Source organism: Venturia canescens, chromosome 6 (assembly GCF_019457755.1).
Source record: "Venturia canescens isolate UGA chromosome 6, ASM1945775v1, whole genome shotgun sequence".
Taxonomy (NCBI): domain Eukaryota; kingdom Metazoa; phylum Arthropoda; class Insecta; order Hymenoptera; family Ichneumonidae; genus Venturia; species Venturia canescens.
The window spans coordinates 15,783,311-15,801,813 of NC_057426.1; the positions used below are offsets into that span (position 1 = coordinate 15,783,311).

The 18,503-nt window shown below is 41.1% G+C and overlaps 1 protein-coding gene across 4 annotated transcripts; it reads right to left on the reverse strand.

Moving 5' to 3' along the window:
• Positions 1 to 530: 530 nt before the first annotated feature.
• Sec24AB (Protein transport protein Sec24AB) lies at positions 531 to 10,468 on the reverse strand. Of its 4 annotated transcripts, none has more exons than XM_043421386.1 (5): positions 10,330 to 10,468; positions 9,155 to 9,307; positions 4,624 to 8,312; positions 4,433 to 4,536; positions 531 to 4,128 (listed from the first exon to the last, which is right to left on the reverse strand). In XM_043421386.1, the coding sequence occupies exons 2-5, from the start codon at positions 9,297 to 9,299 to the stop codon at positions 4,017 to 4,019; spliced, it is 4,050 nt and encodes a 1,349-aa protein (XP_043277321.1). In that variant the 5' UTR covers positions 9,300 to 9,307; positions 10,330 to 10,468; the 3' UTR covers positions 531 to 4,016. The 4 variants fall into 4 exon arrangements, with proteins under 4 accessions (XP_043277321.1, XP_043277322.1, XP_043277320.1 ...); XM_043421387.1 differs by having other exon boundaries at positions 9,155 to 9,303; positions 10,330 to 10,460; XM_043421385.1 differs by lacking the exon at positions 10,330 to 10,468 and adding an exon at positions 9,756 to 10,212.
• Positions 10,469 to 18,503: the final 8,035 nt, after the last annotated feature.

The following is an 18,503-nucleotide window of genomic DNA, read 5'->3' on the forward strand; positions in this document are numbered from 1 at the left end:
TAAAAGCAGATGATAATTTCTTAATAATGGCAGAATCATTCTAGAAACCTTTGTTGCTCTGTGACGCTTGCTGGGAAATTTTCCTGTTGAAGTGAGTGATTAGGGCTAAAAGTGTACACAAATGAATTCCACAGGAACCTTAATTCATTCACTTTACTTGGCTACGTTAGAAAATGATCTCATTTTTTTTTTATTTCCAAAATTCTGAATTCTTACAGGAAACGTAATTCATTCACTGTATATGTTACAATAGATCTCATATTTTTTCATAGTTAAAAATTTTTTCATATTTTTTCATTGAAAAAATAGAAAATCATTTTTAAAACTATGGTCGCGACCTTTTAATGCTTTATATAATATCCGAACTCCGTTCGAAGAATTTTTATTCGATAAGTTGCCATTCGAAAAATTCACATTTGATGAATTCCCTAGTGGAAGATGCAACCAACCATTGTTTCTTGTTGAAGAATTACCCGGTGACGAAATGCCCGACACGGAACTAAAATTCAGCCAAAAAGAATAACCAAAAGTACTCTCATCACTCGTTCGTCCCATTTATGTATTGTGTATATAATGTACAGAGATACATATTACCTGACAGACTAAAGATATAACCAAAACCTAATATTAAATCGATAAATAATAAAATAACATATGAAAAAAAAAACGAGAACGAACGTCAGAGAAAAATAGGTCAGTCGTGGTATACAACATGTGACGGATGTCATGAATCAACGTAACAAACAAACTTACAACACGTACGGTCTAAGAATCACTTCGTTTTTCTTTTCATACTTGTATTTACGTTTCTACTTTGAATTTGTTGAAACTCTAATATTACATAATTGTTGAATTTGCAAATCGTTCAATTTTATTTTGTTCTCTTTCTGCATCTTTCGTCTTGATATTATAATTATTTTATTTATTTTCGTTTTTTTTTTATGCGCACAACATTCATATTCCTACAACTCGTAATTTGTTTTCCTTTCAACCGGCAACTTCCGTAACGCTTTTTTAAATTATTCTACAATTCACAAATTGTTTTTTGTTGACGATATCCAAATAAAGTACAGTATTTTGTGTGTACATATATATATATTCAAGTTTCAAGCGTATAAAGATTACGTAATTCTGAAGAGAAAATTCCTTAACCATTTTTTCCTTTGACGTTCGGTGAAAAAATTATTCACGCGATAAAAATAGGCCAATCCGGGCCGGGTAATGGCCGCACTTGCTTTTACTAACCGTGACCGTCGATCAGCTATCGCTAATTCGCGTGATATGTCACGAACCGTTCATTGCAGGAACCTTTTTTCTTCAGAATTCCAAGATCTTTTTACCCATCGCAGCGTCGCAGCGGAACTGTATCACTTTAGAAAATAAAATCGAGCAAATTATGGAAATATATAAATCTTGCTTCTGGCCGTTGTCAATGGATGGTTTTTTCTCTCTACAAATTGACACCATAATGCCAATATCGAAAGAAGGATCAAGGCATGTATTGATCTATTTCTAAGGCAGCCTCCGTTGCATCGCAGGAAGATCTTTTTTCATCGCGTAACCTTCACATTATAACAAAATTACAATTATTACGATACCGGTACTGATTTTTCGTAGTCTCTTTACAGTTTACATTAAGATTCTCGGGTTCTCCTTATTCGAACATAGTGCGGACGCATTTTTGTCAAATTTAGGGCGATATGGGAGCAGAAAAGTTTGAAACATTTTATAACAAAATGACAATTATATCGAATTCATTTTTTCTTTCATGTTCCACGACATCGTGCATAAATGTTTCTTTTCTTGCAGAGATAATTAAAAAATTCAATATCGCGTTTAATCATGTATAATATATATTGATGCTTACGATACAAATTTCTTACGCGACGAGCCGCGCGTTTTTGTACAACAGCAAATATTTTTTAACAAAACCGACTCAATCTAACTGTGACCGATTAGTGTGTTATCGGTCTTATTGGAAAATTACTCCAGTTATTTCAATTTCTACGCCGTTCAACGGCTATACAATTATACTTGGACTACATCAACCAAACGAACGAAAAATTCTTTTTGCTTTGGGTTTGTTTGGGTTCGAGTTTACATCCAATTGATTGAACAAAATTGAGTTTCCTACAAAAATGAGTTATTTTTGCTTGCACGATTATCCTGGATCGTTGAATAATCGTTGATTTTTGTAGCCTTGAATGCCACACCAGTGACATTTTCCATAAAGGATTACCTGCATACTCGTACCGGGACCATATGTTAGAAATATATATATATGGGATATGAGTCACTAGTTTTTCCTCGGTGTGAGTGAGTATGAAATCGTGATGTCCCGGAAATAATGACGATGGTTAATATGCCTTGAACTGTCAGCTAATCGTGCATAGCTCGTGCAGACTCGAACCATCCATATACCAAGCGAAATAGCTCTAAAATCACCAGATTTTGATGGAAATATTGCCCCGATACTACCGGTACTGTCACATGCGAAACAATTTCCAGATCCTTAATTCGTGGTTTTCTATTCAAGGTTTCCATTTTAGTTTCAACAATTTTATTTAATAACTATTTAGCGTTTATAAAACGTTTATAAGTCAAAAAGCAACGTAAATGATCCTGATGGGCAAATTGTAGCGAATCTAAATATGAAAAAAATGAGCGCTGGAACGACTCAATTAATTCGTTTTTAAGGAAAAGGAACCAAAAAAACCGAAAGAATTAAGGTTTGTTCAAAAATACGTAACTCTGTCTTGTTCTTTATTTGTAGTGCAGGTTTTTTGCGAGATAGTAGATATTAATAGATACTTCTGATGTGCGAAATCCAGGGGCTGTAGCACAATTAGTTTTTAAGTAATTGCAATCGGAACATTTTAATGCCATATTTTGCAACGAGCCTTGAGTTTAGCGCTAACATGACCAAAATTCCCGTTAAGAGCACATAAGCGGTTGAGTGGTGGGGGTAGAATGACATACGCGGAAGAAGTATATACATAGTAATACAAGCATGCTGAGCGTCTTCACTGTGTCTGTCTTCTTCTTTCCAAATCTGTTTTATAAGTAAAAATCGACCCATCTTTAGTATTCAGCCTCGTAGTAACATATGCCATTCAAAATTTTTCCTAGTAATTCCGCAAAAACTAATCATGTTACATTCGCTGGGTTTCGCACACATCAAGTATCTATCGATGACTACGTTTGCACGGCACTCTTATTTTAGTTTTGTATGTACAGACGGGTATATTTATATATATCAATAGATATGAATTTTGTATATCTATATTGATATAACTAATCCGGAATAAGAGCGCTGTGTAAACGTAGTCAATATCTACCATGTCGCAAAGGACCTGCGCTTTAACTTAAGATGAACGTACTTTACGGGGTTTTGGATTTTTGAAAAAACGCTCATTTTTTGGTTTTGCTCTCTTAAAAATGCGTTAAAGCATTTATTTTTCTCATATTTTGATACTTTATAACACGTCCACCGGGCTTATTTACGTTGTTCTATTAACTTTCGTTTGCCAAGCAAAAAATATACGATTCCTTGGACTAAATAATTAATAATAAAAAAAATTTTTTAAATGGAACCCTCGAGTAGAAAACTATATATTTAAGATTTGAAGATTGTTCCGCGTGTGATAGCAGCTGCAGTATTCGGGTAATATTTTTGGGAAAAAACATCTTTATTTGCTTGGCCTATGGAGAAGTTTTTGAGAGCATTTGACATAATTGCTATACATAAACGATCTCTCGTTTTTCTGTTGCTTTATCATAAGTTGTGTTTATGAAAGATTTTATATCACTGTACGCGAACATCACCGATTTTTTCTATACTTGTATCTTTCACTTTTGTTTTCGAATTCGCTTATGTTAAACTGCACCCACCCTTTCGTAGTGAGATGTTTTACTATCACTCGAATTCTTTTCCTCTGACTCATGGACATCCCATTTAGTTGAATTGTTATTGTTTTTTTTTTTTTTTTTATTATTCACGTTTAATTTCTATATTATTATTTCACCTGAGTCTTCAAATGTTGCAAGAATTCGAAGTAACTCAATGCATTCTCGGAACGATCCTCTATCAGGCGCTCAGTGAAGAGACTCCTGAAATGACTGTCGTCTCTGTAAAAAAAGACCTCTGATTAGGATCCCATGGAATCTTATTTTTCAAAATATCGTATTTTCAATTTTTGTTCATCACTTCAATCACGACAAGAAAATAGTTTTGAAAAATAAACGAACTAAGTAGCCAGTAATCATTGTATTGATAAAAAAAAACGAAAATATTTCAAATATTACTAAAATCGTTCAAACATTATAAGCACCAACAAACATTGTACGTAAAACCGCATTGTCTGCAGCCAGTTGATTTTGGTCGAAAACAGATGGCATATCAATTGTTTAAAATTAGCAGTGCATGACTCACCGTATTATTTGTAACGAAGCGTAATAAGGTTTCTCTTCTTGTAGACTAAATACGAAATTGCGAAGTCTTTCATTCTCGACGGTTTCCAACTCGGGCAAGTCGTACTGCAAGAAAAAAAAAAGATCACACAATAAACGAAAAACTAAATTCCCAACGGGCGAAAGAAGTAGATTGAGATGCGAGCTACTTACCATTTCTTCAGGGATCGAACTGTAAGCTGATACGCCGAGTACATTGAAGCAAAACCCGGGATCGACCGATTTTCCGACGTAGAGAAAAATTTTGTCTCCAGCATCCATGAGAAAAACGCCCCGAAAGTCGAGTTTTTCAGCAGATAGATGTAACCGTGGTGGCTGGGGACAAACTCTACCTTCGATATCTTTAGCATTAAGATTGTCGAGGGCGTGAACAGGGTACAAATCGGGGTAGATAGTCTGCATGAGTTGTCCGAGTGGTAAAGTTTTCATTTGACACATGGAAAAAATACGATCGTCGAGTCGAGTGCTCATCCCGGTACGATAAGCGACGGATTTGATGAGCGCGATTATGTAGAGTGGCAGAAGTTTGAGATTAATAGGTGCCATAAGGCCACCGCTTGAGGACGACTGAGAGAGTTTGTAAGCGGATAAAACATCAATGGCAACATTGATGAGAGCGTCACGAGCATCGGACAAAGACGACTGCTGCGATCTGTCGACTGCCATTTTCGAAAGGAGCCCTATGATGGCTTGCTGATCAGCGGAATAAAGTATGTCCGACATGCTGGAAGTTACGGGCAGACACATAGTGTGGACTCTGATGCGACGTTCACCCTTGCTCGAAGTATACAGCAAAGCTGCTTGAAAACAAACGCTTTGGACGTCAGACAAGTTCTCTTCAATGGAAACCTGCATGCCGAAGCCAGCGTCGGGATTGACGTTGGGTAAGCTCAGCAAATCGGTTGATCTCACGAAGAAATTACCATGAAAAGTGTGAATGGACAAGCCTCGGGTGCAACGTATCCTCATGACAGCCTCGAAGCCAATTTTACGAGTTAGGTAACGACGCAATATTTTCTCGAGAGTTTCGCTGTGCTGTGGTCTGTTTCTTCTAAAAAGAGGAATGTGGTAAATGCAACCACCGGAGAATTTGCACATTCCTGAGAGAGTAGCGAGGTCGCTGTACTGGCTATTGAGCAGAAAAAGATCGACGGCGATTTGTTGTCCGCTGCAGTCGAGGGCAAGCCGCTTGTAGAAATCCGTAGCGGGATTCAAGTGGGGCACGTCTTTGCTCGCGCGTGTATTTGGGTCTTCCCTAGCTTGCAAAGCGCCCGGGCCTAAGTTGGGTAAACAGGTTTGGAAAACAGTGACCCGTCCACCGGTTGGCGACATAAGTTTGTAAGCAGCTTGGAGTCCAGCTCCGAGGGCGCTATTAGTGTCATGCGTCTCGTTGAATTTTACTGGGAGCTGTTCCAGCAAATCTCGGATAAGTTCTTCGCGTTCTTTGAGATTGACGATGAGATTGTCCGGACAGGGTAGAAAAACGTCGTCCACGTCAAGCATTATGAGCTCATGAGGCTGTGAAACGTTCTCGGGCATGCTGAAAAAGTGTATCGCGGAGTCGATTGCCATAAATCCAACCTGGGTCCTCCCGTCGCCGGGCAATTTTGTCAACTCGTCACCGATCGTCTCACAAACGACGCTCAAATATCCGGAATCTACGGCGAGCTTGGAGACGTCGATAATGAAGAGATAGACCGCGGGTTGTGGCGGACGGAGCATGTATTCACCCGGTGCGATAAACTCGATTGTGCTTGTTTTAACTTCTGGTCGCCGGGAAGGATCGCCGTAAGACTTTGTAACCGGATCGAATTGAAACTCGTCTGGTAATTCGTTAACGCGATAACACAAATTGCACTTCCACCTTTTGGAATCAACAAAATATATGAAGGGATTGATGTACGTTCGGCAAGCTCTACAGCGCACAATAGTGCTGCACTGTATCACCGGCAAGTGATTCAAGTCTTTGAACGGATGAATGAGGACACCGAGCGGTAGCCTGCACTTTTGCAACAACGAATTGGATTCCGGTATCTTAGTCAATGTACATCGGAATATTTCGGGACTGCAGTTGATGCTGTCCAAGAACTCCTGCTGCAATTTTATTCTAGGGGGTTCCACTCGTTCAGCGGGTAGTATGTTTCTACATTGCAAAAGATTGATGGATTGTTGACCCCACAAATCGTTGAATCCTGATTGCGTAACATTGAGATTGGCCATTTGGGTATTTAGTTGGTTCGTTGGATCGGGATAAGCCGTCGTCGGATATCTCTTATTCATGTTGTCGAGAGGTACGTTTCGCATTTGGCCATAATACGGTGATCTGAAATCGTAGGGTGTTTCAGATTGTTGCCCGGAAAGCGGCGGTGGCCGTGTGCCGTAGTTGGTTGGTGGGGCGTTTGGGGCGTTTATCGGTTGATGTTCCGGTACGGTAAGTGGATCTCCGGGGTTTGAAGCAGCGCTTACCGGGGGTGGACCAACACGCGAACTTCCGGTTTCGGCTGAATATCCTGGTTGCTGATATTTCCATTGACTAGCTACGTTTTGTTGACTACCGTATAAAGTTTGATTAGCTTGATTGCTTCTAAGAATCGACTGCTGTTGTTCGGCTCGTTCGAGTGGCGAATCCTGCGGTAGAGGAGGCCCTGGAGGAAGCTTTTGATTCGGACCTTGATTCGTCTGTAAGTTTCCAAATACGTTTTGCATGCTCGTATTCATTCCGGGCACTGATGGCGTAGCTTGAGGACAAATTGTCGAAGAATCTTGGACACCGAGATTGACGAGAGGCGACCTGGTCCCTAATTGTTGTAAATATGACGTTGTTGGAGGAAGTACCGCTGCTGATACAGGGGACCGAATGAATCCGGGATTTTGAGCGGGTGGTGCTTGAGTTCGGGGTGAAGGACCCGGTTGCAATGAAGAAGCGAACGATTGAGGCATACTCTGAGAATTTTGTAAATCTCCGGTTGCATTTTTCCATGTTTGGCCGGGAATCAACGTATTAGTAGAATTGAGCGTGATTGAAGAAGAGTCTGTGTTCAATCTGTTGTAAGTTACTCCTGGCTGAGACTGTATGATGTTTGAAACCGAATACACTTGCGATATTGTCTGAGAATGCTTGGGTTCTGTCCATTCCTGGCGAGTTGTAGGGTTCCACTTTGGTTTTGTGGGATCTGACGTTTGATTCGTAGAATTTGATATGGAATGCACTTGCTCTTTGTTCCAATTAGCTTGGGTATCAAACGATTGACCTTGCGTTTGACTGACTTGAGAAGATGCCTGTCCTGAAGGTTGTTGGCCCAGTTGCGACATTGGGATTGGCCTGTCTTGACCATCAGTGCCAGTGGTGGAGCTTGAGTTCAGCTGTGATTTTTCATGGGGATCAGAAATATTGTGGGTTGTCGGTCCGATGGGTCTTTGAATCAGATTCAAACTGCTAGTTTCCAAATCAAGCGGTGCTGATTGAATCGAGCTTTGCAATGTCAATATTTTCGTCTGACGCGGAAACACTGCGGTGTTTGACGTTTGCACGTTGTTTAATTGATTTTTTGGGTTTTGGACAGTAAATAAGGGTGTTGATTGGGATGGCTGGGTAGAATGCTGCTGCTGAGTCATTGGTGATAAAAGGGGCGATGTTTGCTGCTGCGACACGGGTGGTATTTGTAATGGCAGAGGCTGCTGGGCCATTGCAGATTGTTGAGACGATGTCCTCTGACCATTTATCGGTGGCATTGGTGGTCGTGTCAATTGTGGCCTGTATTGATTGTGAATGTATTGAGTAGGCGAGGGATCTCGGGATGTTTCTCTAGAAGGATCTCGAGATGATTGTGATGATGGAGTACCTATAACGACAGAGCAAAATTGATTTGGTACATTTGGCAATCTCAAATAGTTAACATAGCAGGGATCAATATTGAAAACTGTCTTTTCATACTATAACCAATGGAAGACTGAAGATATGAGTGAAGAAGAATATGTCTTAATTCCTGTACCAAGATTTTGTCATATACAGGGTTAAGATCTTAGTTTTATAGAAATGATGACTTCTAGAAAATTGATGGCCGAATCATATGAATTTTTTTTGCTAGAGTAAATGTTTGAAATAAGGTCTTCACCTTTGATCTCAACCAATTTGAAATATGTTGTTCTGGACATTGTCCCAAGTAACTTGATATACGATTATATCTATAGCCTCATAATAGTCTTGGAAATCACATCTTACACTGTTTTATCAACGTACAGTCAATTCTTACTCTCTATAATGACTGCCCTCTAAAGTACCCATATCAAGAAATTTTCTAAAAATTCGAATAAAAAGTTAAAATTTTAGAACGAATTTTTAGGGAATAATCCTAGGAATAGGAGTTTGCAAGGTTTAAATTCTATAAAAGTCCAACTATACATTTTTTAGGATGTTCATTTTTCTATAGAAATCAAACCCTGCAAAGCTCTATTTCTAGGATTATTTCCTTAAAATTTGTCTTCCCAGCCTGAAGCAAAGCACCAGGAAGAATTTTTACTTTTTGTTTTTTTTTTTTCACGTTGATGAAACAGTGTAAGATGCAATATTTTCAAAACTATTACAGTTGAAATCAAAGATGAAAACCTTAATCCATGATAAAAGTAGAAAAGGATTTGTATCCGATTTGTCAATTTGCTAGTTTACCAATTACTTATCACTTACCAGCTGAATTGAAACTCGTGGGTGGCAATCCATTCTGAGGATGATACATGGCATGTGGTTGACCATTCACCGTCGGTGAAATTGCACCCTTTAATGCGTTACTTTGGTCGTACGTTTGGTACCGATAATTACCAGGCTGAGACATTCCTCTGGCTGTCCCAACAATGAAAAAGAATCTCTATAACTGAATTCTTTTTATAACTAATATTTCAATTATCACTTAGATTCCTCTCTATTTTATATAATTCCCTCTGAATTTAGCTTACACTTTGATTTGAAAAGCAAGAGAAATTTTCCTGATTTCTCCTGACAGTAATTTGACATAAAATTGATAACCGACATTAATTTGTTCTATTAACATGATTAAATTTGTTACAATTTTCTTATAATAGATGCAATGTAACAACTGACTCATTGTATCCAGAACTTCCTTCCAAACATGCAGCAATTAACACTTGAACCAGTATTTAGCTAACCTCTCCTGTGGTTCAAACTTTTTGTTATTCCTAGCTTTTGTGTCTGATCAAAATTCGTCGAAGTTTAAAAATGAAGAAAAAATGTCGATTACAAGTTGTAATTTGTTGGAATACTAGTCACTGACCTTATAAAACGTACATTGGATCCGACCCTTTTATTATTTCGAGTTCATTCTCATATGGGAAATTGGGTCATTCAAGGGTGGAAGATGGGGAAGGTTAGGAATTTTTTCCGTGAAAACTCAATTTTCCATCGGAGTTTGGGAAGAAAAATTCTCGTCACTGAATCTCGAGCAAACGTTGGAATTTACGCAAAAAAGAAAATGACCGAACAAGAATTTTGTAGAGAGGGCAACGAAACTATAAATACGTGACAAGGTCCGCTTGAAGTACACAGAAAGCAAATTGCAGACGATTTCTTACATGCTTATAATTCGCAGAATTTCACGTTAAAAAAAAGAATTGGGTAAACGAGAAAATCGTAATTTCGTGGAGTACAGCAGTCAGAAAAAGCATGAAACAGAAGTCACTTTAAACACGCGTTCGAAAGGTTAAAACGTCATCGGGAAAAACGACAGTTCGTGACACATAGCCTGCCTGCGAACGTTGCACCGAACTCGTGATGAAATAAATTCATTTTTTTTCTTTCACTTGCACACTTTTTTGGCGTATCACAAGTTTTTTTTCTCCTGTACTCACCCTGTTTTTCGTTTGTGAATTGTTTACGCAAAGCGTATTAATCGTGCGTTACGTCTTAATTGTCACGAAATTGAGCATCGCACTCACAAATTGGTTAAACTTCCAGAATTGTATCGTCGTGCGAGCGTAATTTGTAAACGGCACGCAACATTACGTGGCAGGCCCCTAGTTGATCGCAGCGCCACTCTTCGATCACAGTTAAAATATCTCGTGTCATCTCACGCATCTCACACTGCACACACACTACTGAGGTCTTGATCTTGATAATGAATTTTTTAAATCAAAGTCATCAAAGTATTGTAATTTATTTTTTCCATGATGTCATCAAGCATTGATAATACATTACGGAAGCCAGTTTTCGGGGCGCTTCGAAATTTAAAAAGTCATGTTCGAACGTTCCCAAAAGTTCTTCTGTTGGATATCAAGACACTTCGGTATAGAGTCTCTGCCACTTCTAAAAACAGTACATATATAACCGGAGAACGTAATTTCAAACATTCACCATACTATATTGAAAGAAAAAAAATTATGTTTGTACTTTTACTCTTCATTCATATATAATTGTATTATACGATACTATAAACGTATCATCATAAATAAATATAACAACGTAAGAATTTTAATTAATACATATTTATGAATATTGATTCAATATATTACTATACTATATGCTATAAATACTGAAGATATTTTTTTTTTTATTTACTACCGATTCCTATTTCGTTGGAACTTACATCACTTATATATAAATTGTTTTTATCGTTTTATTATAATTATTGTTAAAATTTGCGAATGATACAGTAATCATGCACTTTGCAGGAATATATTAATATATTTTTAATCATTTATGTCGTTTGGGATATTTTTAAACATTCCGAATTGCATTTTAAAAAATGTTAATTTATTAATAAGTAGCCACATACTTTGATCGGTTCATATTTTTCAATTTCGCTTGTAACGTATATTAACCTCTAGAGGACCGGAAAGCCGATATATCGGCTCGCCCTTGAAAAGTGCCTAAATTAGTATCTGGTATCACGTATCAACTGTATACAAAGTTCATATCACAGGGCGAGCCGATATATCGGCTTTCCGGTCCTCTATAGAGGTTAATGTATATATACAACGTACATGCTCATTAGGGTGGTCCTTATTTTGGGTTGAAATTTTTTTTTCAAATTTGAGAAGCTTAAATAACTGGCATTTTTAGTCCATATTTACCCTCAGAAAGTCATGGAGTAAATTAAATTGGTTGAAAAGGAATAAGGATTCTTGTGTGACGAAGTAGCTTATATCCTTTGAAAGCAACGTTTTGTAACCACTTTTTTCAATGATTACTCGCTCTGAAGGAATTTTAGATTTTGCTCGAGATTGCAACATTTTAGCCTTCACGCTCACCGGCACAGCATTGTCGAAAAGCGCATTGTTCGAATAATAATAACAATTTTCTAAAAGAGCAAGTAATTTTCTACGAAAAAGTTCCTAGAAGTTTGTTTGTGGAACGAAAAATTTGATTTCGACAGTTTTATGAAATTTTTTTTTCTATCGATCCAACTTCGAATGGTGATCCGAGAGAATGGTTGCTCCGAGCTGAATGTTCATGAGGACTTTTTTTTTGTGGGGGAATCGATTTTCTATAAAAATATATCATTATCGTTTTTGTGCGATTTTTTCCTGAAGAGTTATGATGCAATGATCGGAGGTCTCAATAATTTCCTGGGTTATTCTTATGGAAAATCTTCAAACGCGAAGCGCCATTCGAAAAAATTTGTTGGTGAGCTCTCCTTCTGGGATTCTTTTTTTTTCACCTTGAATCACCTTTTTCGGCTGGATGCAAAGTAAAAAAAAATATCGTTTTTTTTCCGCACACCCTAATATATATATATATATTTTTTATTGTTAAGGACAATATTTTGAATCAAGCTGAAGTGCCGTGACTGCTTCCAAGGCAAGTAAAACAAGGTAATCAAATATATAGCAAACACAAATTTAGTCGAAATTAAAATGAAGATAGAGCTGCCGGCACCCCTTCCCGTCAACTTACAGGCCGCAGCTTTTTCACATCTTTTTTTTCATTCATTTAGAGTCAAAATGGGGGTTGAATTAGGAAAAAAAAATTCAACCCAAAATAAGGACCGCCCTAATGATCATATAGTATATAAATAATCATCGAAATTCAAATTTCAATGATTCGGTCGAGCGATCAAGTCCAACGCAAGTACATTCTTACTATATAAAGCAGCAATACGATAAATGATTTATTATTTGGATTAGATTTCAATAATAGTAAAAACGCGATATTTGCGACATGTTTATTATGGATTCTTATCTATCTCATTTCCCAGCAATAAATAACCATGAGTGGTTGTTAGCGGTCTTCTTGGAACATTCCATAATTGATGAATAGTAAAATTTTAATGGTATAGCGATTACCCGATTTTGACCATTTGAAAAAATGACGATCAAGGTCGATTTGAAGTTAGGATTCGGAAAGGTAGCACCGGGGCACCGGTGGCACCTTTCCATTATCCCTATCACTATATAAATTTCTATTCAATAATTCATATTTCATATACTGAATAATTCTAAATTGCTGATACAAATTGTCTCACGGATAGAAAAAAATGTAAGGAATCCATAACGATGATAAAAATAAAGGGTTACCGAATGCTTAAAAAAGAGATATTAACGATAGTGGGAAAAATGGTAGAAGCAGAAACATTTCCTAACCGCAACTTCTCAGAGGTTAGGCTTGTTTCGCTGTCCACTTTTCGATGAATCCAGTGTTATTTTCGTCGAGTAATTGAAAAAAACAAGATCACTTCTTGTTGGTTCCGCCATTTTGTAATCGCACCAAGTCGAACATGACGTGAACGCAACCAGCGTCACCGCGTTCACTTCAAATCGAACACGTTTTACGCCCGTTTTTTCCAACGTTAATCTGAGTTTAAACTCGGTTTATCCTATCTCGAAACTATATGAAAAAAATTGAACTGAGTTTGAACTGCGTCAGAGAAAACGGCCATTATGCCCGTTTTCTCCAACGTTAATCTGAGCTTAAACTCGGTTCATCTTACCTCGAAACTATATGGAAAAAATTGAACGGAGTTTGAACCGCGTCGGAGAAAACGGCCATTAGTGTTATTATAGCCGTTCTCAGTTCAGTTTCGAGATAGGATTAACCGAGTTTAAACTCAGATTAATGTTGGAGAAAACGGGCATTTATGGCCGTTCAAACGCAGTTCAATTTTTTTCATATAGTTTCGAGATAGGATGAACCGAGTTTAAACTCAGATTAACGTTGGAGAAAACGGGCATTAGCGTTATATTAACGCTATTAACGCTGTCTGCGGGGACTCGGCTGTCGAACCTGGAAGAAGGTTGATGTGTTTCCGTGATCTCACGAAAACTAATGAAAGGTTCTGTGTATTTTTTACATTTTATTCGAACAAGTGGCAAAAGTTACAGTGTATAATAATATCAGTTAATTAAATTAAATAAAAAACAAACGAAATAATTGAATTCTCATTGACTCCTCAAAACATCAAGAATAATAAAATGGAACTATTAATAACAACCGACCAGTCTCAATGATTGAGCAATGAGCATTTCAACGATTAAACCAAAAATTAATAAAAACCAAAATGAATTACACATCAAAATTATAAAATCTAAATAAAATTACACCAATTTTTAAAGAAAAGACACATTAAATTCTCCTGATTTCTACATCTCTTGAGGCTAATTCAGCTTAGAGAGGTATAATAATAATAAAGAGAAGAGAAAAAAATATCAACATAAAGAAGACAATGACATAGCGTATACTTAGAGAGATGAACAAAAAGAATGTAATTCACAGTCTCGGTGTGCCTTGTGACTTCCCTGAATTGCTTATTCTATTGTTTCTTTTCCTTTGCTCAATAACGCAGCATATTCAAATGATATAAATAAATTCATCTTCAAAAACAATATATAGAGGAGCTCACACCAACCTCAAAACAAATCGACCCTTGGCCGAAGCGGTTTATTATGAACCTCCGGCCGATACACGGCATCTTACGAGAGAAGCTGTTAAATATACCCACCTTTTTTCACGAATACCAACCCCCCCCCTGCCACCAAATGCTGGCTTCACCGAGGACTTTCTTCTTGTTGCGCATGCGTAGTCCCTAGCTCGTGGCGTGAGCCGCGTCTTTGTTTCATAGCGTTGAATATTTCCGCCTTGATAAGACGCAAATTTTTCTAACGGACAATTCATATTGATTTCATAAAGAATTAGAGTACAGAGTGTCAAGGAGTCAGTGTACCTCAAGCAAACTACCAGGGTGATAGAAAGATGTCGGTCGAACCCCTTGGAGACGAGCTCGAAGAGATTCAGGAGCAAGAAGAGGGGTTAGGTTCTCAGGATTCGGGAGACGAAGAGGCAGACCAACCCTCCGCCAAGAGGCATCGTCCGGCATTCAGTTCACAGATTGAGGTACTAGAGCATAAGGTAGACTGTCTTGCTGCCCTTCTGGCACAGCATATTCAGGCACCGGCTGGGGCACAAGAGAATCCCCAGCGGGCCTTCACATCGAGTGAGTGTTTTTTGGCAGCGCCACAGCGAGTCGAAGTGGTCTGGGCTAAATTATCCACGGACGTGGACGAAAACCAAGCAGATTCAGGCGCCAGCGCCAGAACTGCTTGAGAAGTTGATTGAGCTTCAGCGTTTGGGCTCGGACGAGTGGCGTGAGGTACGGTATTCGAGTACGCTGAAGAAATTCCTAGCGTTTCCAGGGTTCCGGGAGCTTAAGGTCAACGAAGAACTGTGCCACCTCGAGGACGCCAAGTCAAGAGACGCAGCCACCTCGTCGGAACGGGCGTTAGCGGGTCTCTGCAAGGCAGTTTTGGGGCTGAACGGACTGCTGCGAGCCAACCTCCAGGGCATTATGGATTGGGCGTTCGCCAACCCTGCAGACTTCAAGCCGGAGACCCTGCTGGAAAGATTAACAGCGACTTTCGGCCCGGAGTCACAAGTGGCAAATGATTTCGATTCGATATTACAGGTGATCTGCGGAAAGAGAGCAGAGCATATTGAGCAGCGAAGAGAGCAGCTTCTTAGGAAGGTGCCCAACAAGAACGTGCAGGCGGCCCTCCAAAGGGTCCCACCCAGTGCAGAATACCTCTTCGGCAAGGAAAAACTCCTCCCCCTCGTACAGTCCCTCGGCGACACACAGACGTGGCTGAACAGTCCGACGTATCTGACAGCGAGAAAGGAGGTGAGGAAGAAAGAACCGCCGGAGCCATTTCGCGTCAGAACAAATTACTCGGCGCCAAGGGCGAAAGAGAATCGTCGACAGGACCGAAGTTACTATCGGAACCCGAAAGGAGGAGAAAAGAAGGGACCTCGAGGCAAGGGCGAGGAAGCCTTTCGGAAACGTTCCCAATGACTATCGTCGGGAACGCAGCTTCTCGGGGGGGGGGGGGGGGGGGGGGGGCAGCTCGCCCTTTTCCAGAGAAGATGGAGGGAATTGAAGGCCCCTCCAGTAGTTTTAAGGCTAATAACAGCATCAAAGATTCCCCTAATTTCAAAACCGATCCTTATAGGCAATTGGAGGCAATCCAGGTTTACGACGGCAACCTCCCCGGAGTTGTCCGCACAGATAGACCATCTCAAAGCTCAGGGCATCTTGGAGCGGCCGACAGAGGACAATCCGAGTTTCATCTCGAGAATTTTCTTAGTTCCGAAAAGCAACGGAGAGCAGAGGCCGATTTTCGATCTGCGCGGCCTCAATGCGCATGTGAGGGTAAGAAGCTTCCAACTAATATCGCATTTCAGAGTCCCAGGATTCTTACAGGCGGGAGACTGGATGACGCGGTTGGATCTGACGCAGGCGTACTTTCACGTACCGATTACAGCTTCTCATCGTCGCTTCCTGCGCGTCGTATACAACGGCGAGCTATTACAGATGACGAGCTTGCCCTTTGGCCTCTCATCTGCCCCTCAGACCTTCGCGACGATCACGAACTGGGTCGCAGAGCTCCTTCGGTCGCGGGGGATGAGGGTAATTGTTTATCTAGACGATTTCCTCTTGGCCTCGCAACAGCGAGCCAGGTTGAGGCAACAGACCACAGAAGCAGTAGAGCTACTACAATCTCTCGGCTGGCACATAAACCACGAGAAGACCATCCGGGAGCCAATCCAGGAGCTGGAATTCCTGGGCGTTACGTGGAACACACGAAAAAATCAGATAGGCCTGCCAGAAAAAAAGATCCAGGGAATGCGCTGTCTGATCCACGCACTCTTCACGAACAGAAGCGGAACGCTCGAACAATTTCAGCGTATCCTAGGACACTGCAATTTCGCCAACTTCGTGATTCACCGGGGGTGATTGCACTGTCGTCACCTTCAACGATTTTTGGTCACGTTCAAACAGGGTAGACCTCGCGAACGACAACGAATTCCCGAGAACCTGCTGGGAGAGCTGAAATGGTGGCAGGGGGCGCTGACCTCGAGGTCCCCCCTTCACGAGAATCAGATAACGCACTTTCTCGTCACGGACGCTGCGGACTCGGGTTGGGGAGCCCAATTAGACGGGGTCTGCATCTCGGGGACCTGGAAAACGCATCAGCAGGCTTGGCACTCCAACTTAAAGGAGATGTACGCGGCCTACGCCGCAATCAGCGACCAAGCGCACAGACTCAAGAAGGCGCACATTTTGCTCCAAACGGACAACCGCACGCTGGTAGCTTATATCCGGAAGGAAGGAGGCACGAAGTCGCTGGGCCTACTCGACCTGACTTTCCAGCTGTTGGAACTAGTGGACGACCTGCAGGTGACATTATCGGCGGCTTATCTGCCCGGAAGGTACAACGGCATTGCCGACCGACTCTCCCGAGGAAAGACACTCCCGGAATGGCACTTATTGCCACAAGCGACGACAGAAATCTTCGAGAGATGGGGCAAACCAGAGATCGATCTATTCGCTTCCGAAAGAACCGCAATAAGCAGGCGTTACGTCTCGCGAGACTCGACCGATCGATCCGCCTACTTTATCGACGCGTTCAGTCGATCGTGGGAGTTCGGGCTAGCCTGGGTTTTCCCGCCGCCCAGCCTCATCCCCAGAATTCTTGCGCACCTGAACAGCAGCAAGGGCCAATTTCTCCTCGTGGCACCCAAGTGGGAGAGGACATTCTGGCTGTCGGACTTGCAGCAGAGGAGCAAGGAACCGCCGATTCGGATTCGAAACTTACAGCAGACGTTAGTAGACGCTTCGACGGGCCAACCGCCACCGGACGTGGATCGACTATATCTCCAAGTGTGGAAGGTTGGGGGTGGTCGGACGTAGTCACGGACTGGTCCCAGGAGGAGAAATCCTTGCTAACAACGAGCTGGCGCCGGTCTACTCTAGAAACGTACAAAGCCCCTCTTCGGAGGTGGATAGCTTGGTGCGGTCAACACCGGATTAGCCCAACACGTCCGAGAGCGCAGGATCTTGCAAGGTTTCTAGCTCACCTACACTTGAGAGAACACCTAGCATACAGTACGATCTTAGTACACAAGTCAGCAGTCGCAACCTTCTGCACGCCTGCGGGAAACCTGGCTTCCAATTTTTTCGTCTAGCAGATCTTAAAAGCAATTGCGGTGGCAAGACCCCGAGAAATAAGAACAGAGATATGGGACGCTTCGATCCTGATGCGGTGGCTAAGCACGAGGGCTGAAAGGCTGACCTTATTCGAGCTCTCGAGAAGGACTGCAGCGCTGCTGCTACTGATCTCCGGCAGGCGAGTTCACGATTTAACCCTGCTCAAGATTTCACCGCACTTCCTCCAAAATCTAGGAGAGGAGTTGGTTTTCTGGCCGGCCTTTGGGTCGAAGACGGATAGACGAAGCTTCAGACAATCAGGCTGGAGACTTTCGAAGCACGAGAATATCTGGCTTTGCCCGATCACAATGATCCGAGCGCTACTCAAAATGTCCGAGGATCGTCGAAGTGGTTCCGAGGTCGACGAGTTATTTATCTCACTGACAGGCCCAGTGAAAGCAGTCTCTCGCACGGCTATCGCCGGATGGGTAAGGTCGGCGTTAAAAGAAGCAGGAATCGAGCAATCCCCGGGGAGTATCCGCTCCGCCGTCGCCTCAAGAGGTTGGCTGGACAACGCCCCGATCCAGGAGATCCTCAACAGAGGAAATT

Bases quoted from the DNA above. Each gene is read 5' to 3' on its own strand.
- Sec24AB (XM_043421386.1), bottom strand. From the start codon at position 9,299: ATGTCTCAGCCTGGTAATTATCGGTACCAAACGTACGACCAAAGTAAC. The intron at 4,537-4,623 runs GTAAGTAGCTCG...TTTTTCTTGCAG, and splicing joins GTTCGATCCCTGAAGAAATG to TACGACTTGCCCGAGTTGGA. The intron at 4,129-4,432 runs GTGAGTCATGCA...CTTTTTTTACAG, and splicing joins GCTTCGTTACAAATAATACG to AGACGACAGTCATTTCAGGA.